This window comes from Solea senegalensis, linkage group LG16, assembly GCF_019176455.1.
Source record: "Solea senegalensis isolate Sse05_10M linkage group LG16, IFAPA_SoseM_1, whole genome shotgun sequence".
NCBI classification, from domain to species: Eukaryota; Metazoa; Chordata; class Actinopteri; order Pleuronectiformes; family Soleidae; genus Solea; species Solea senegalensis.
The window spans coordinates 19,226,699-19,241,212 of record NC_058036.1 but is presented as its reverse complement, the minus strand read 5'-3'; the positions used below and the strand labels follow the sequence as shown (position 1 = coordinate 19,241,212).

General features: G+C 41.1%; 1 protein-coding gene across 1 annotated transcript; it reads left to right on the top strand.

The window, feature by feature from the left end:
• Positions 1–7,792: 7,792 nt before the first annotated feature.
• On the top strand, positions 7,793–14,150 carry ipcef1 (interaction protein for cytohesin exchange factors 1). Its single transcript, XM_044047253.1, has 11 exons — positions 7,793–7,981; positions 8,928–8,981; positions 9,425–9,464; positions 9,893–10,062; positions 11,103–11,176; positions 11,355–11,426; positions 11,516–11,580; positions 11,679–11,803; positions 11,909–12,275; positions 12,771–12,961; positions 13,039–14,150. Exons 2-11 carry the CDS (start codon positions 8,958–8,960, stop codon positions 13,237–13,239), a joined length of 1,329 nt encoding a protein of 442 aa, XP_043903188.1. The 5' UTR covers positions 7,793–7,981; positions 8,928–8,957; the 3' UTR covers positions 13,240–14,150.
• Positions 14,151–14,514: the final 364 nt, after the last annotated feature.

Genomic DNA, 14,514 nt, shown 5'->3' with positions numbered 1-14,514 from the left:
ACCCCTTTAACACAGCCCAGAACCCCATCTCTGCCTCAAGAGGACACACTCTGTTCAGGTTTAGAACACTCCTGGACTCCTTGTACATAAGTGATATAAGTGATATTTGGGTTGAAATGCTCTCTGGTACCATTATTTAAAAAATCTCAGAACACTCACATATCACGTCATCTACTTTGTTTGATTTTGATTATATCTGCACAAGTAAGTTATAAGGATTAAAACAAAGTGTTATTACATTTTCTTCTATTGTGAACAGTTACATTACCTTCTGCCAATGGTTGCCTCCTGTAAGCTATGCATTTTTCAAAACAAAAAAAAAGATTTTAAAAGTCCCTTTATCTGACAATGCTGCTTTGGTTTGGTGAAGGGGATTTTTTTTTTGTCATTAGCAAATATTTGTGCTGGTTTAAAGCTATGCACTATGTTCACAAAACTCTGGCTGAAGGGGCCTGTACATGCAGCTGGTTGACTGTAATGACTAAGTCTTCTAAAAGCCAGTGTTTTTAAAACCAATCATTTAGGGTTAACACAGGTTAAATGGCCTCCTGTTAGCTAATGCTATGGAAAGACCTCATATCACAAGAGACAAAATGACAGTATTATTATTATTATTATTATTATTATTTAAGACAGTTCGGAGAAGAAGTGTCTGTTGTTGGGTTTTTTTTTTTGTTTTTGTTTTGCCTTTTGTAAAATTTGAATAGCGTTTATTAAAAATGTCAGTTATTTCTCTGATATTTTGTATTGTCTTTCTTTCTCCATTGGGTGTGGAGTTTTTGTTGATGTAGCATGTTGCGCTCACAGCAGGCGGCGGCGCTCGCTAACCTGCTTTGACCTTTTTAAAGGTGAACTCCTCACGCTTCTGTTTTTAAGCCTGCACTGAAACCAGAGAGCTCGTATCGGGACACGTGTCCGATGCGTCTCAGCCGTTGACGTTTAGGTAACCGCTCGTCCCTTCTTTGATAAACCTCAAAATCCCAGCTGTGGGCACCATATGGTCAAAGAAACCTTATTCCTGCACATATGTTGTCTTATTAAAACATTTAAAAGTCAGGTGTAGGATTACTGCGCCTGAAAGCTTTTGCCATTTCCATCGATTGCAAGCGTTTGCCTGGGGAAGGATCGACACCGTTCATCACAGAGCTGAAGATCTGACGGCCGTTAAGGAAGACCCGCCGCCACTCTCACCTCCTCTCCCCCTGTGTGTCTTTGTGCATGACTTTACTGATTTGAGATGGGCCACTTTTCTTATCTCTCCTCCTCCTCTTTTTCTTCTTCTTCCTCGTGTCTTGCTCTGCCCAAGCTTGCCAAGCTCTAGTCGCCTGCGGTCCTCACTAATTTGCACTTTCTGAAAAACCTGTGGTCTGCTAAAATACCACCTGCACTCTGCTCAGCCCACTGCTAAGCTTGCTAACCGCTAACATGGTGTGTGCCTGCACGTCCAAAATGTCTTGCACAGGAATGAATTATTGGTCTGGGTGGACTGACTGTGCATGTGGAATCATTTGTTGTTAATGAATCACAAACATCGTAATAGTGGTCGTCGAGAAAATAAAACCAGAGCAGCTCCATGTGCAACATGTGTTTTCTTTATGTATCACAGGGGCCTGACTGGTACTCCAGCAGTGACTTCCTCAATCGGTGAGTTGCTCTTCCTCCTCCCTCCCACACACACACACACACACACATATATAAACTCTATAGGTCACCAGAGAGGTGTAAGAGCAGGGTGGGTCTACTGCTCATGCAGGGAGTGACAGTAAGCTGTGGAATCTTTACTGTCACAGAGTGCAGGGTCAGCGGCAGTGGGTGGGCCACTTTTATGAAGACACAAACACATGGTGACAGCTGTGAGGTCAAAACAATGGAGTTATTGTCCGTGTGTAAAGGACTGTTTTGTGTGTGTTGTCAGCCAAGAAACAGACCAGTTTGCAGCGATGTCTTTAATCACTGATTACAGAAAAACATATGCAAAAGACACAACGGGAGAGGTCAAGACGATATTTACAACAAAAACCCACAAAGAATAAATCAAAGGGAGGGGCAACACGCAATACACATACATTAAAATCAGGTATGACGCACATAAAGAAGATAAAATGAATATAAAAAGAAATATTTTGAGTAATTACACCAATTTTAAGCCACAGGAGTGAAGAAATTCACATCTGGAGTCAGATAACATAAAAACAAAATAGACAGAATGAGTTTATTTATAACAGGTGTGTTGAGATTCTGGTTTTAAAGCATAACTCGTTACCAGCTGAGCTAATGAGTGACACGTGATGAGTTATGTCTAAGTCCCTCCCAGGCCATGAATAAAACATTTTAGATTGAGAATCTTTGAAACTGTGGCAACGTTACATTTAAATAATCCTGCCGTGCTGCAGCCTGAGAATAAACAGAAATAAAGATTAAGGATTCCTTATAAATTTGCTGACTTGATTTAGTACAGTGGCCTCTGCATACCAGTCATTGCATAGTTAGCTTAAGCTTGGAAATACAAAACAAACACTCTGGCTGGCTGACAAGATAGAAAAGGCTTATTCTTAAGCTACAAAAACCATATGATTACTCACTTATACAAACATGCATAGTCTTTTCTGCCATTAAACTCCAGAGTGGACAAATTAAAACAAAGATTTTGCAGTCAGTGATGGTCATTATTATTTTTTTATTATTATTATTACCTCTCATGTGTGACCACCTCTCGCCACCCACACCCCCATGATGATTCACATTCACAAGAATCTCCAGAAATGTCACTACCGTGACAAAACCCTCATTCTTCTGCGCGTCCAAACCAACTATAAATAACTCCACCCCCCTCCGCTGTGAAATATGACGACATGAGGGTTGCCATTCGACCTGAGGAGGTGTGACTCCCCACGTTAACACCGTGATCGATGACTCAATGCCGGCCATTCTATTCTCAGAGCCTCACACACACACGCGTGCATCACATCCGGTGTTGTTTTGTTTCTTTTCTCCACGCTTGATCAAAACATGTTTAGAGTACATGGAAGAGATGCTGTGGTGAATCCTGTGGATGCAGCTGTTGACTCATCTGCGGCGTGTAACGGTGTAACGACGGCAGTGGAATTTGACTGGCGGTGAATTTAATCGAGTGCCATATCGATTAAACCCCCCCCCCACTGTGACAAAGCATAAAGAGCAAAAGTGTGTGTCGTATTTTCAGAGTTGCAAAACACAACAACGGCAAACTAGCAATTTGACCAGCAGACAATGACGTGAAGATTTATGGATGACAGGAGGAGGAGAACATAGAAAAATGTCAGCAATCAAGAGGCAGGAAAAAAAAAAAAATACCCAGAGACAATTTCATACCCTGAAATTGCAGGGTGAGGCCCCAGCTGAGGTGAATCGAGTATTTTGAGCATTGGGAACAAGCTTCTTGTCTGCCCATGCTGCTGGGGCTGGTTTCCAAATGTATTATCAGAGCAGTGACTTAATGCCAACAGCATTACTGTCGCCATGGGATCCATTTAGTTTCCAGCCAAATCAAAGTGAGACGGATTGGAACGTAGATAAAGATAATGAACGGTTATGAATAAGCTGTTGTAAGTCATGTGTCAGAATTGTCTGAAGCCAACGTTTACTGTAACAGCACTGCTACCGTTCCCTTTTAAAGTAGCCGTCTGTTGACTTGCATTGTCTCTGCTGTGTTTTCCACAGGTATAATCAGCCACACGTACGATCCTGGACCTTCTCGCAAGCAGTAAGTCACTATCAAGTGTAAAAAAAAAAGAAATATATGCAGTAATCCAGTGCGTGACAGCATCTGCACATGCTGCAATGTGAAGAATGCCACTGCAGGCCTCGGCTTTGGCAGACGCAGATGAAATTAAAACCCACAGTTGGAGGCCACTTACATTTCACACTCAAATATGACAGTATCTGACTTTCACAATTTCAGTTTGCAGCCAAATAACTGGAAAACTACTACTACCATCAGGCTCCATAGACAACCGATTATTTTATGTCGTATTTAGATTATATTCAGGCTCATAAAACAGAGTAAAGTCCTCCTTCTCTTCCCCGATGAGTGTAACGTCCCAGATTACTTGGATAGAGTTTAACGGCAGTTGGCGTTTAGCGGCATTTGGCATCCGCAAGAGTCTTGAAGTCTGGAGGAAAGCAGCCAACATCCATTAAATCAAAGCAGCTCTAGATACTTGGGCTCAGCTTGTGTGCTGTGTTTGGTGCCAGTGGTTCACATGCTAACCTGAACATTCAAGTTGTTACATGTAACTTTTATTCAGAGCGCTGCCTCACTGAGCGGCTGCGCGGCTGCACGGTCTCACCTGATCTGCTCCTCATCGAGTCAGCCCAAGGCATAAGCCAACTACGCAAAAACATTTTAATAACATATTAGTTCATCTATATGTTACAGAAGGATATTAGGGCCACGTGTAAAAAAAAATGAAAGACCATGAATTGAGATTAAAGTCTGAATTCTGAGATTAAAGCCAGAATCTCAGATTAAAGAATTCTGACTTTAATGTCGGAATATAATCTCAGAATTCTGATTCAGAATTTTTATCTCAGAATTTAATCTCAGAATTCTGACTTTAATCTCAGAATATAATATCAGAATTCTGATTTTTAATCTCAGAATTTAATCTCAGAATTCTGACTTTTAATCTCAGAATCTAATCTCAGAATTCTGATTTTAATAACAGATTATAATCTCAAAATTCTGATTTTAATATCAGATTATAATCTCAGAATTCTGAAGAAAAAAGTTAGAATTCTGAGATTAGATACTGCCCTCTAAAGTGCAACAATTAAAGCAAATTTAAAGTGTTACATTGATATCAATAATAGTCCAGCACCGGCTACTCCAAGATGGTGGGAGAGGGGCCCCCAAAATCAAATGAACCCTAACCCTAACCCCTGTGCTTGGAAACAAAGTACAATGATTACTGGGGTAAACAGAGTGTTGCTCTCCTGTCTGTACATACTGAGACGCTACACCAACGTCAATCCCTCAGTGACACAAACCACACATGCACCTCCAAAAAGGTCAGCTGGATTAAGCTCATAGTCAACAGTGACAAGTGGACAAATCACATTCATGCTGATTTATGGCCCGGTGCTAACTTGTTGTTGCACCAAACAAAAAAAAACCCTTGACCTTGACCTTGTCGACATTTATACACGACAAAACATGTTTGTATGGAATAGTATATGACATTTGTTCTTTGGAATGTGCCTTTATACCGTCTTCTTCTACACAGGATATTGATTCATTTTGTCCTATAATGACGTAAAGACTTCATTTAGCATGATCTAAACTGAGGTGACGAGAATCAGATATCATTTCCAGCCCTGCTGCACCCTCCTCCCCCATTTACACTCTGTGAGTTTCCCCCACTGAATAATAGCCTCTTTCACTCCTCTTCTTCATACACACACAGTTTCTGGGAGGGGGGGTGGTTGTAAAGGACATTAGCTAAGTGCCATAACAATTCTCAGCATGGCTCGTGATGGGAGATTGAGTGCCACAATGGTGTGACCAATCCGCATTCCAGTGAATCCTTCAGGCCTTTGACACAAGTCGCAGGCGAGATTACCTCACATAGACCCACCTTCACTGGAACTGCCCCTTTAAATCACCCTAAAGTGGCACGCTGAGGCTTTTTTCCCCCTTAGTACTGAAATGAGAAGGAAAGTGTTTCACTTAATTCAACGCATTTAATTGAAATGTGAAAGGAGGAGCGGCTCTTTTGCTGGAGGAAGTTACTTAATATGGATGAGAAGGACAAATGAGAGGGGAGGCAGAGAGGAAGCTACGGTGTGAGAATAAAAGGAGGGGTGGTGGGGGTCTCCCCCATTCTCTCCACAGCACAATAGCAAGTGGAAAGAGAGAGAGAGGAGGCCCCTGTTTGTTTCAGTAGAAATGCAATGCAGACTATAATAACGCAGGGCTCAGGAATGTGTCTGCTGGTTTTTACCGCTTTCCTGGCACAGATTCACGCAGGCCCGAGCATCCAGGCCTCATCTCTGCTTCCTCACAGCCAGAGCGCTCATGTTGTTATGGTTGCAGGCTGAGACAGCGGAGAGCGTTGATAGCCAGGCCGCAGCTTCCCCGCAGCTACGAGCGGCCTCTGTAACACGAGACACTTGTGTTTTTGTCTCCTTTACACAGAAAAATCAAGACTTATTTGAAGTGATGTAGGTGAATAGAACATTCAGTGTAAGTCCTGTGAAAGTTATTTAAGCATAAACTAAAATTTACCAGTGTTGTAATGTAACAAAGTTACTGTACTTAAGTACAAAAGTCACATATCTTTATTTATAAATGTGTTATTTATATTTCTAGCAACGTTTCCTGCACTACATTTCCCCTAATAATCTCTGTTACTCGTTACTACCAAATAAAATCAGAAGAAGAAGAGTTGGTATTATGGTCTGTATTTATATAGCACTTTTTTCAGTCTTGATGAGCTTCTTTATTTACACTACAGTTATCACACATTCACATGCTGCAACATGGCGTTAAGTGTCTTTGCTCAAGGACACATATAGACTAGCAGGGCCTGGAATTGAACCCCACAACCTTCCAGGTGAAAGACAACTCGTCCTACCACTGATCCACCATGACTCAATCCATCCAAACACCTCACTTTTACTTCTAAAACTAAAGTACATTTTATATCAGAAAATTACTTTTGATACTTAAGTACAGTGCATGTCATATACTTTGAGACTTTAACTTTAAGTTTGTTTGTTTTTTAAAGTCACTTTCTGGTAACATATTTTTACTTTTAGTCAAGTATCCCCTTTTAATGCAACTCAATCAAGTCTTTGTTGTGGCCCAGACTGAGGCAGGGACGACGGTGACATCTAGTGGATATGTTTGGTAACTGCAAGTACTCTCGTAAAGAAAACCTAAATTTAGTCAAAAATACACACACACACAAAAGTACCACACATTTTTAGAGCTGCTTTAAGTTTAGTAACACTTTGTTTTTGACCTACTTTGGAGTAACGGGGTAAAGAATAACCCACCTGGTTCCTGGTTTCGTGGTTTCGTGAACGCACCTGGATTTCTTCTTCTTCGTTTTTTTTAACCGACATGTTCGCGAAAGTTTGGTCAGACTTTGAGCAGAACTTTCGGTCCAAGCTCCTCTCGTTACGTTTATGGTGGAAGGTAAAGTGACCGTATAAAACATTATGTTTTAGTTTATTTATTTACTTATTTATTTTTACCATGGATAATCAGTTTAAACTAATTGTTCTCTGATGGTAGTTGTGGTTAATGTGGTTGCTAATTTGTATGTATTTTGCTGCTAGCTTACCCTGTTTTGGCTAAAAACCAAATCGTAAAAAATAAATAAATAAAAGGTTATATACAAATTAGTATTCATTTATATTTACTTGAAAGGGTTGTTGTGCTTCTGTTGTTACTCTGAATAACTGCTGAACTTTTAATGAAGAGGGTACAAAATTAAAAAAAGGGAAAGATAATATGCTGATAGCATAATGGCCGCCATCTGCAATGACGGCTATCAAATTGTTTTTATCACAGTTTTATTTTGAATATAGGGTCAGTACACACCAATTGACACTAACATGTACTGTAAATGTGCCATATTTTCTCATTTCCATAAAAATAACAAATGTAAATATCAGTTTCAAAACAAAACAAAACAAAAAAACACTTTTATGTCTGCCAAATACAATTAAAAAAATCCAACAGGAAGTAGGTTACTAAAAACAGGCTGCCTCACAGTCGCACTTGTGCTGAGGTTGATGTGGTGATCAAGACAGGCAGTCACATCACTCACAATCATGCATGTGATGTGTCTGTGTTGTGCAACACACACACACGCACAGATGTGCAGTGATGCACAGATGAAGCTTTAGACAGAAGTCTTCTGCTGTCTCTGTGTGAACTCTTGGGGAGTCATAGAGGATAACAAGGTGAAACTGTGGTGCTTCAGAGAAGCAGGTATGGGTGTTTTCATTCTTCTTTTCCTGTTCTCACTGCACTGCGGACTTTTGTGCACTGGCCTTGTGGCGAATGATTGAATGTGAAACAACCGCAGCGGCATTTCAACTCCGGTTTCTTGTGACCAGACCACCACCATCTGTGCTTTCATATTTTCAGAGACTGATGTTGAGTTGTGTTTACTGGCGTAAACACTGACCTTGTGTCAGGACCAGTAGACCTCATAGAAACCAGAACTCGGTGCAGAAACTCATTTCTGAGGAACAGAGCAAAGAAAATTTAATTGTGGTTAGGTTGATTGTTGTTAGGTTTAGGTATTAATCGGACGTGGTTAGGGATGAAACTTTGTGTTGGCTGTCCAAATGATTGGAAGTCAATGAAATGTAAGAAAAACAGACTTGGAATCTTTTATCACAACATACTTGGTTGGTGTCTGTAATATTCCCTGTGCTTCATGTAGTTCTGTGCCTTTACAAATCAGGAACTAAAGCACACAGGGGAAGTTAGTCAATACTGGCAACTTGGGTTTCACAATTTCTATTATGTCACAGTTCATTGACGATCCATTTCAAAATATAAGATGTTTTTTTTATTATTAACTGCAGAAGAATCCTGTCCTCCTCATTAATAGGATTACTTTATGTACGGTACGTGTCATGGGTTGGTTAAAACTGCTCACAGTGACCCTTGTGTCTTATTTACTGTGTTGCTCATCCACATTAACTCTCCGTTGTCTTCACCCTTCTTTTCTTGAGAAGAGGAAGAACAAAAAAGAGCAAATCTAGAAACCTTGTGCCTGGTGTCAGTCCATGACGTCACTTCCTTTTTTTTCTCATTGTGGAGCAAAAAATAAATCACTCAGGCATTCTCAGTATTCATCTGTGGGTAGTAATATTGTCAACCTACACATTTGCTCCTAAGTTTTATCTTTATTTTCTTTCAACAGGCTGCCTTCCCCATATCTGTGTCCCCTTCTATGGCTGCGGATGACTACAACCCTGTAAGTGCTTCTTCTGCTTTTTGTGTTTTTTAACATTTGCTAATCAAGTGGCTAAAATGTTCTTGCTGGGATTGAGACACCCAGCGGTCCTCTATTCTTTATTTTTTCTTTTATGTAAAAGTTAAATATTAGTAGTTTGTAATTGCTTTCTCTTTATTTTTGTTCGTTAATTGAGATTCACAAGGCCAAGGGAGATCAAAAACAAGGCAGAAAGTCAGACATGAGACCATTGAAGAGGTGTTAATGAGAGCAACTGTAGACACATAGAAAGAACAGCAGTGAGGAGAGAGTGAGTGAGTGAGTGAGTGAGAAACAGGATGTTCCCGACAGCCTTTTGTTCTTCATCGTCTTCTCTGCTGTGGGGCTTTGAGATGACTGATGCGATGCCTATCTTTCCTGTGAGTCTGACCTGACGTTGTCATCTCCTGTCCCTTCTTCCACAGGTCTCCCTCCGACACAAGTCCAAGAGGAAGAGCAGAGGAGGTAAGCTGCCACCTCGTGAGCACGTCTCATCACTTTGTGTGTGTGTGTGAGTGATTTTGACCCTCCTGTGGGCGCACAGGCGCGCGTGTGTGTGTGTGTGTGTGTACATTTGGCCCCTCTGTGGGCGTGTGTGAAGTGGCAGGTCAATTAGCATGTGAAGGGGTTGTAGACAGCGCTTAGTTAGTTTCACTTCAGGCGCTTCATCTACTTGAGCTCTGTGTGTCTGTGCTCTTGTAGAAAGCAGTTGTGAATCTTTGTGTTATTGTGGATGGATTTGTGATAATTCCAGGTAGGTTAAATGTAACACAGCTCCTCTGAATTGATTGATTGATTGATTGAGACTTTTTTGCTTTGCTGTAGCTTCACTTTCCTGAAGTACAAAAAAGGGGGGGGCGAGGTCCTTATGCATTTTGTGTTTTCTGCTTTAGGAAATGGTACGATGAGCCGAAGACGAATATCGGTCAAAGAGCTGGGTCAGCCTGACCACCAGGGCTGGCTGTACAGGAAGAAGGAGAGCAAAGGCTTCCTGGGCATCAAATGGAAGAAATACTGGTTTGTGCTGAAGAAGACCGCGCTCTACTGGTACACCAACCAGCTGGTGAGTGTCCTCTCTGTGTCCCAACCACTTTCTCATCAGCAGAAGCCATTTATCATGTAGAAGTGGTCTGTTTCTGTTTCTGTCTCTTCCTTAACCACACTCTCTCTCTCACTCTTTCTCACTTGCTCTCAAATTCAAATGTCCTTTACCCCCACGAACAGAAGTGTATTTAAGCACATTTTTCCAGTTGATACTGAACGCCGCTCAGTAAATTGTGCGGGCGAATCTGAAATGTTCAATTTAATCAATTTTAAGTCGTTCAGCAGCTGATCACACTTGTGGGATTGCGACCATTGCGACACATTTGCTTTCACCTTCTGTTTCTCTCTGACCTGCTGCTGCTGCTGATTCTCTCTCACACACACACTTGTGGTGTACTTCAACAACAAAGTACTGCTTCCTACTGTACAGCACTGGCCTAATTATGCCTCAGAGATGGTTGACATTCATTTTTTAAAGCTTTCTTTGCATCTATTGCTGCAGTCAGTGAGAGTTTTCACTTATTTTATTTCACTTTAAACAGATTACATTTTACCTTTTATATCATCTTAGTTCATTCACTGGACTTGGTTGCTTAAATTATTAATTAAGTGTTATAAAAACATTTAAACACAGCTTGAAAAATCTGTGTCAGTCTGAATGGGTTGTAATTCAGCTTGTTTTGCAGCAGGTTGGTTGATGCAGTTGATCATAATTATTTGAACTAGGAGAACAGTTTCTTGAACGTGCTTCTATGACTTACTGGCATTTAACACATTAAGACTGTAACACAGATGAGTCACACTTGGTTTTCACACAGCTGTCTCCAAGCAACCGCCAGTGCTTCCTGAATGTGACAGTGTCACTAATCGCCCGCCATGCCCGGGCACAGGCAAACGTAGCTGACGTTGATTTTGATTTACGGGCACAGTGACTTCACTCTTATCTACCGTCTATGTCACGATGAGAGAAAATAGACAATGTGGAGTTGGTGTCAGGAAGTGGTTTGATCACGTGTCGCATGTTTTTTAACGCCCGCTGTTTTTCAATCTGTGTCACAGGCAGAAAAAGCCGAGGGCTACATTGACCTCACCAACTTCATGATTGACAGAGCCATAGAGTGCAAGAAGAAACAGTAAGCCCGTGGTTATAGACTGTCCTGTAATAACTGTCGAGGTGTCTGATGGAAAAGTGTACAGTAAATAAAATCTGCCTCATGATTGTTTTGTTCCTCAGCAATCAGAAATATGAAAGACTCACAGGTTTTTTTACAGCTCATCTAAACTGCTCTCCATTCACTTATTCCCCTGCAGTGCGTTCAAAGCTTGCCACCCACAAGTCATGATGTTCTACTTTGCTGCTGAAGGTCACGAGGAGATGAACCTGTAAGTCGCACAAAAGTGCAACACAGTATTGTTCCACGTTTTTCCCGTTTGCCACTCAATAACTCAGTTGAATATTATTTTTCTTGCAGATGGTTAAATAAACTTGGGTTAGCCTCCATTCACTATGAGCCAGCGGAACCGAACCCAACAGCCGGTGAGTATACAGACATTTAAAGATAGATTTTAAAAGTTTGTTTTCTCCAACAACAACAGTACAGATGTTTTCTGACACGCACACTTTTGGATGTGTAGAGTGTTACAGTGAAGCCAGTGACCATGAAGAGGCTGAAAGCACAGAGATCCCTCCTCCGCCATACTATGAACAGACCCTGCGGAACTCTGTGGATGCGTCCGGGCCGCTTGGCAGCACACATCAGGTGAGTCGTGTGTCTGTCTGTGTGTGTGTGTCAGCACTGCACCTGTCATGCACTGAATACTGGATGTTGTTTTCATGCCAATCCTGTGTACTGTGTGTCTTTCAGGGAACCCTCCCTCCCCCGTACTCCGCTGCAGTCCCCAGCGAAGCCAACGGTTCGCTCTCGTCACCAGTCAGTACGATGACATCGCAGAGCTCCGCCTCCTCACTGGCCAAGAACCGGCAGTCCTGGCTAGACCTGGTCTCGCAGGCGTCTCCTCCTGCCGGGGAAACGGTGGTGGTGGTGTGCTCGGCTCAGATACACACAAATCAGCCCCCGAAGGAGGAGATGGAAGAGGAGGAGGAGGAGGTGGGAGTCTCGCAGGGTTTGGAAATCCTGGCTCCCCATGGCTCATCAGGGACAGGCTCTAATGAGGAAAGCCCTACTGTGGAGGCGGAGCCACAGATAGTGGTTATAGGTGCACAAAATGAAGGTGAGATTTTCAAATATTTTGATTGTTTTTAAGGAATTAAAACAAGTTTCCTGATTTTTCAGCTCCTTTTTAAATGTGAATATCTTCTGGTTCTTTTGCTCCATGTAACAAAGAAATCATTAAAACTGTATAGTTTTTGGACAAAACGAGACATTTGAGAACATCTTCCTTTTCCAGGTTTGACAAACCATCTGCAACGATTAAATGATTGTTAATCGATAAATCGGTTTGAGAGTTTTTTTGTTTTTTTTTTTAAAGCTTTCTGATTTTTCAGCTTCTTAAAGATGAATATTTTCTGGTTTCTTTGCTCCATTTGACAAAAAAAATGATTAAAACTGAAAAGACATTTGAGAACATCATGATTTCCAGGTTTGGAAAACACTGATCGGCATTTTTCAACATTTTCCTACATTTTATGGACAAAAGAATACTCGATTAATCGAGAAAATAATCATTAGTTGCCGGTAACAATGACGCATTTTTACCTTGTTTCAGTGGATCGTGAAAGCGGCTCGGATGAGATGGAGAAGCTGTACATTCATCTGAAAGAGGCCAGTCTGTCGCCAATAGGACATCGCAAACCCTCTACTAAAAGGGAATTCAGGGCCTCCTTCGTTAAGCGCTGTAAAAACCACGCCGTCAATGATAAACTGCACCTTATCAGGACACTCAACAGCACATTAAAGGTATATATTTTTAATTTAATTCTGTTTTTCTGCTGCTTTTCCACCATTTTTACAATTGTTTCACTTTTCTGTATCAGTCGAAAGAGGCGGACCTTCAGACACTCGAGCAGGTGCTGCTGGACCAGGAGCTTACCTCACACAGGTTCAGAGAGTGGAAGGAAGCCAACGCTCCCTTGGTGCAGGAGATCTGTGTCAAACAGGACCAGCAGGTGGCACCAGTGGCCACAAAAGCTGCAGCGTCAGCCGACGCTGCTCCTCTGGTGGAGACCAGTTTATAAAATCTCCTAATGACTGTGTATTCGTGCACATACTGATGTTTTCAGCTGAGACTACTGCTCCACATCCACATGGGACTGTTGTACTGCTGAACGGCACCTGGATCAATGAAGAATTGTCTTTTTAGAGCCTGAATTGGGACTTGGTATGAAAAGCAGGTCGCATAGAAAAATGTGACTCGTGTTTTTAGTATTACTTTTACTGTGAGATGAGCAAATTTGAACTGTTTTTATGATGTCATTCTGTAGATGTATGCATAAACTGTTGTAATATTTTGAATGATGGACAATGATGAAATAATGGATCCATTGTTCTGTGCATGAAAAACCCTTTTGTTTGTTTTTTTTACAGTTTGTTTCATCTTTTTTTATTTCCTCTGTAGTGAACACATTTGTTTTTTTAAAATTCTGTTTTTAGTGTCTTATTGGTGCCATGCACCATCACCGCATGTTACAGAGAAACTGTTGTGAATGATTGATGTGTGTGTGTGTGTGTGTTGTCCCACTTGCCATAAAGACTTTACAGACTGAACACCTTATTCTTAGAAGAAGGGGAGGGGGAAAAAATACAGTTTTCTATTCTACTAAACAATAACAAACTCTGAAGAATTTCAAACATGTTGTTAAACACAGGATGCATCATGGGTAATTTTGTTATAAACAGAATTTTGGGCCAGCAAACCCAAACTCTGCAGTAGTTACAGATAAGCAGGTGATCTCAGCAGGGCAAATGGACCAACCTGTTAGTAGGCCCACAATTGAAATCTGGATTTTTCTAGTTTTTAAATAAGTCTCACCCAGTGTGCATGTTAATTATCAACTACTATATGTGTAAATAGTTACATTTTCTGTCATAAAATGTCCATGTGATTGTTTGTATATAGGGAAATAAACACATGTCACAAGAGTGAAAATGTTCCTCTGGTTTTATATTGATTCACACAGCTTTCAATATAGACTTCCTTTTACTTTCTACATGTTATGCTGCAGCTTTATACTAAACTGCAATAAAAACTGAATATTCAGAAAGAGAAATACCACACTGACTTGTTAAACCATACAGTTCAGGATCATGAATAACAGCACAGGTGCTTTGCATCTCTCTTAATGACCTTTGAGTTACTCCTGCAGCTTGCCCACCACCTGTGGGGCATTAAATTGATTGAGCATGAGTTGAAAACACAGCACTTGCCTGTCCTCAGATCTGACAATGCCTATGAACACACACAGACAATCAATGATTAAAATGAACTGTCATAGATATGAGGAAAGCTACTA

Coding starts and splice junctions, on each gene's coding strand:
- ipcef1 (XM_044047253.1), top strand. CDS start 8,958: ATGGCTGCGGATGACTACAACCCT. Junction 10,063..11,102: donor ACTGGTACACCAACCAGCTG/GTGAGTGTCCTC, acceptor TCTGTGTCACAG/GCAGAAAAAGCCGAGGGCTA. Junction 12,276..12,770: donor TATAGGTGCACAAAATGAAG/GTGAGATTTTCA, acceptor ACCTTGTTTCAG/TGGATCGTGAAAGCGGCTCG.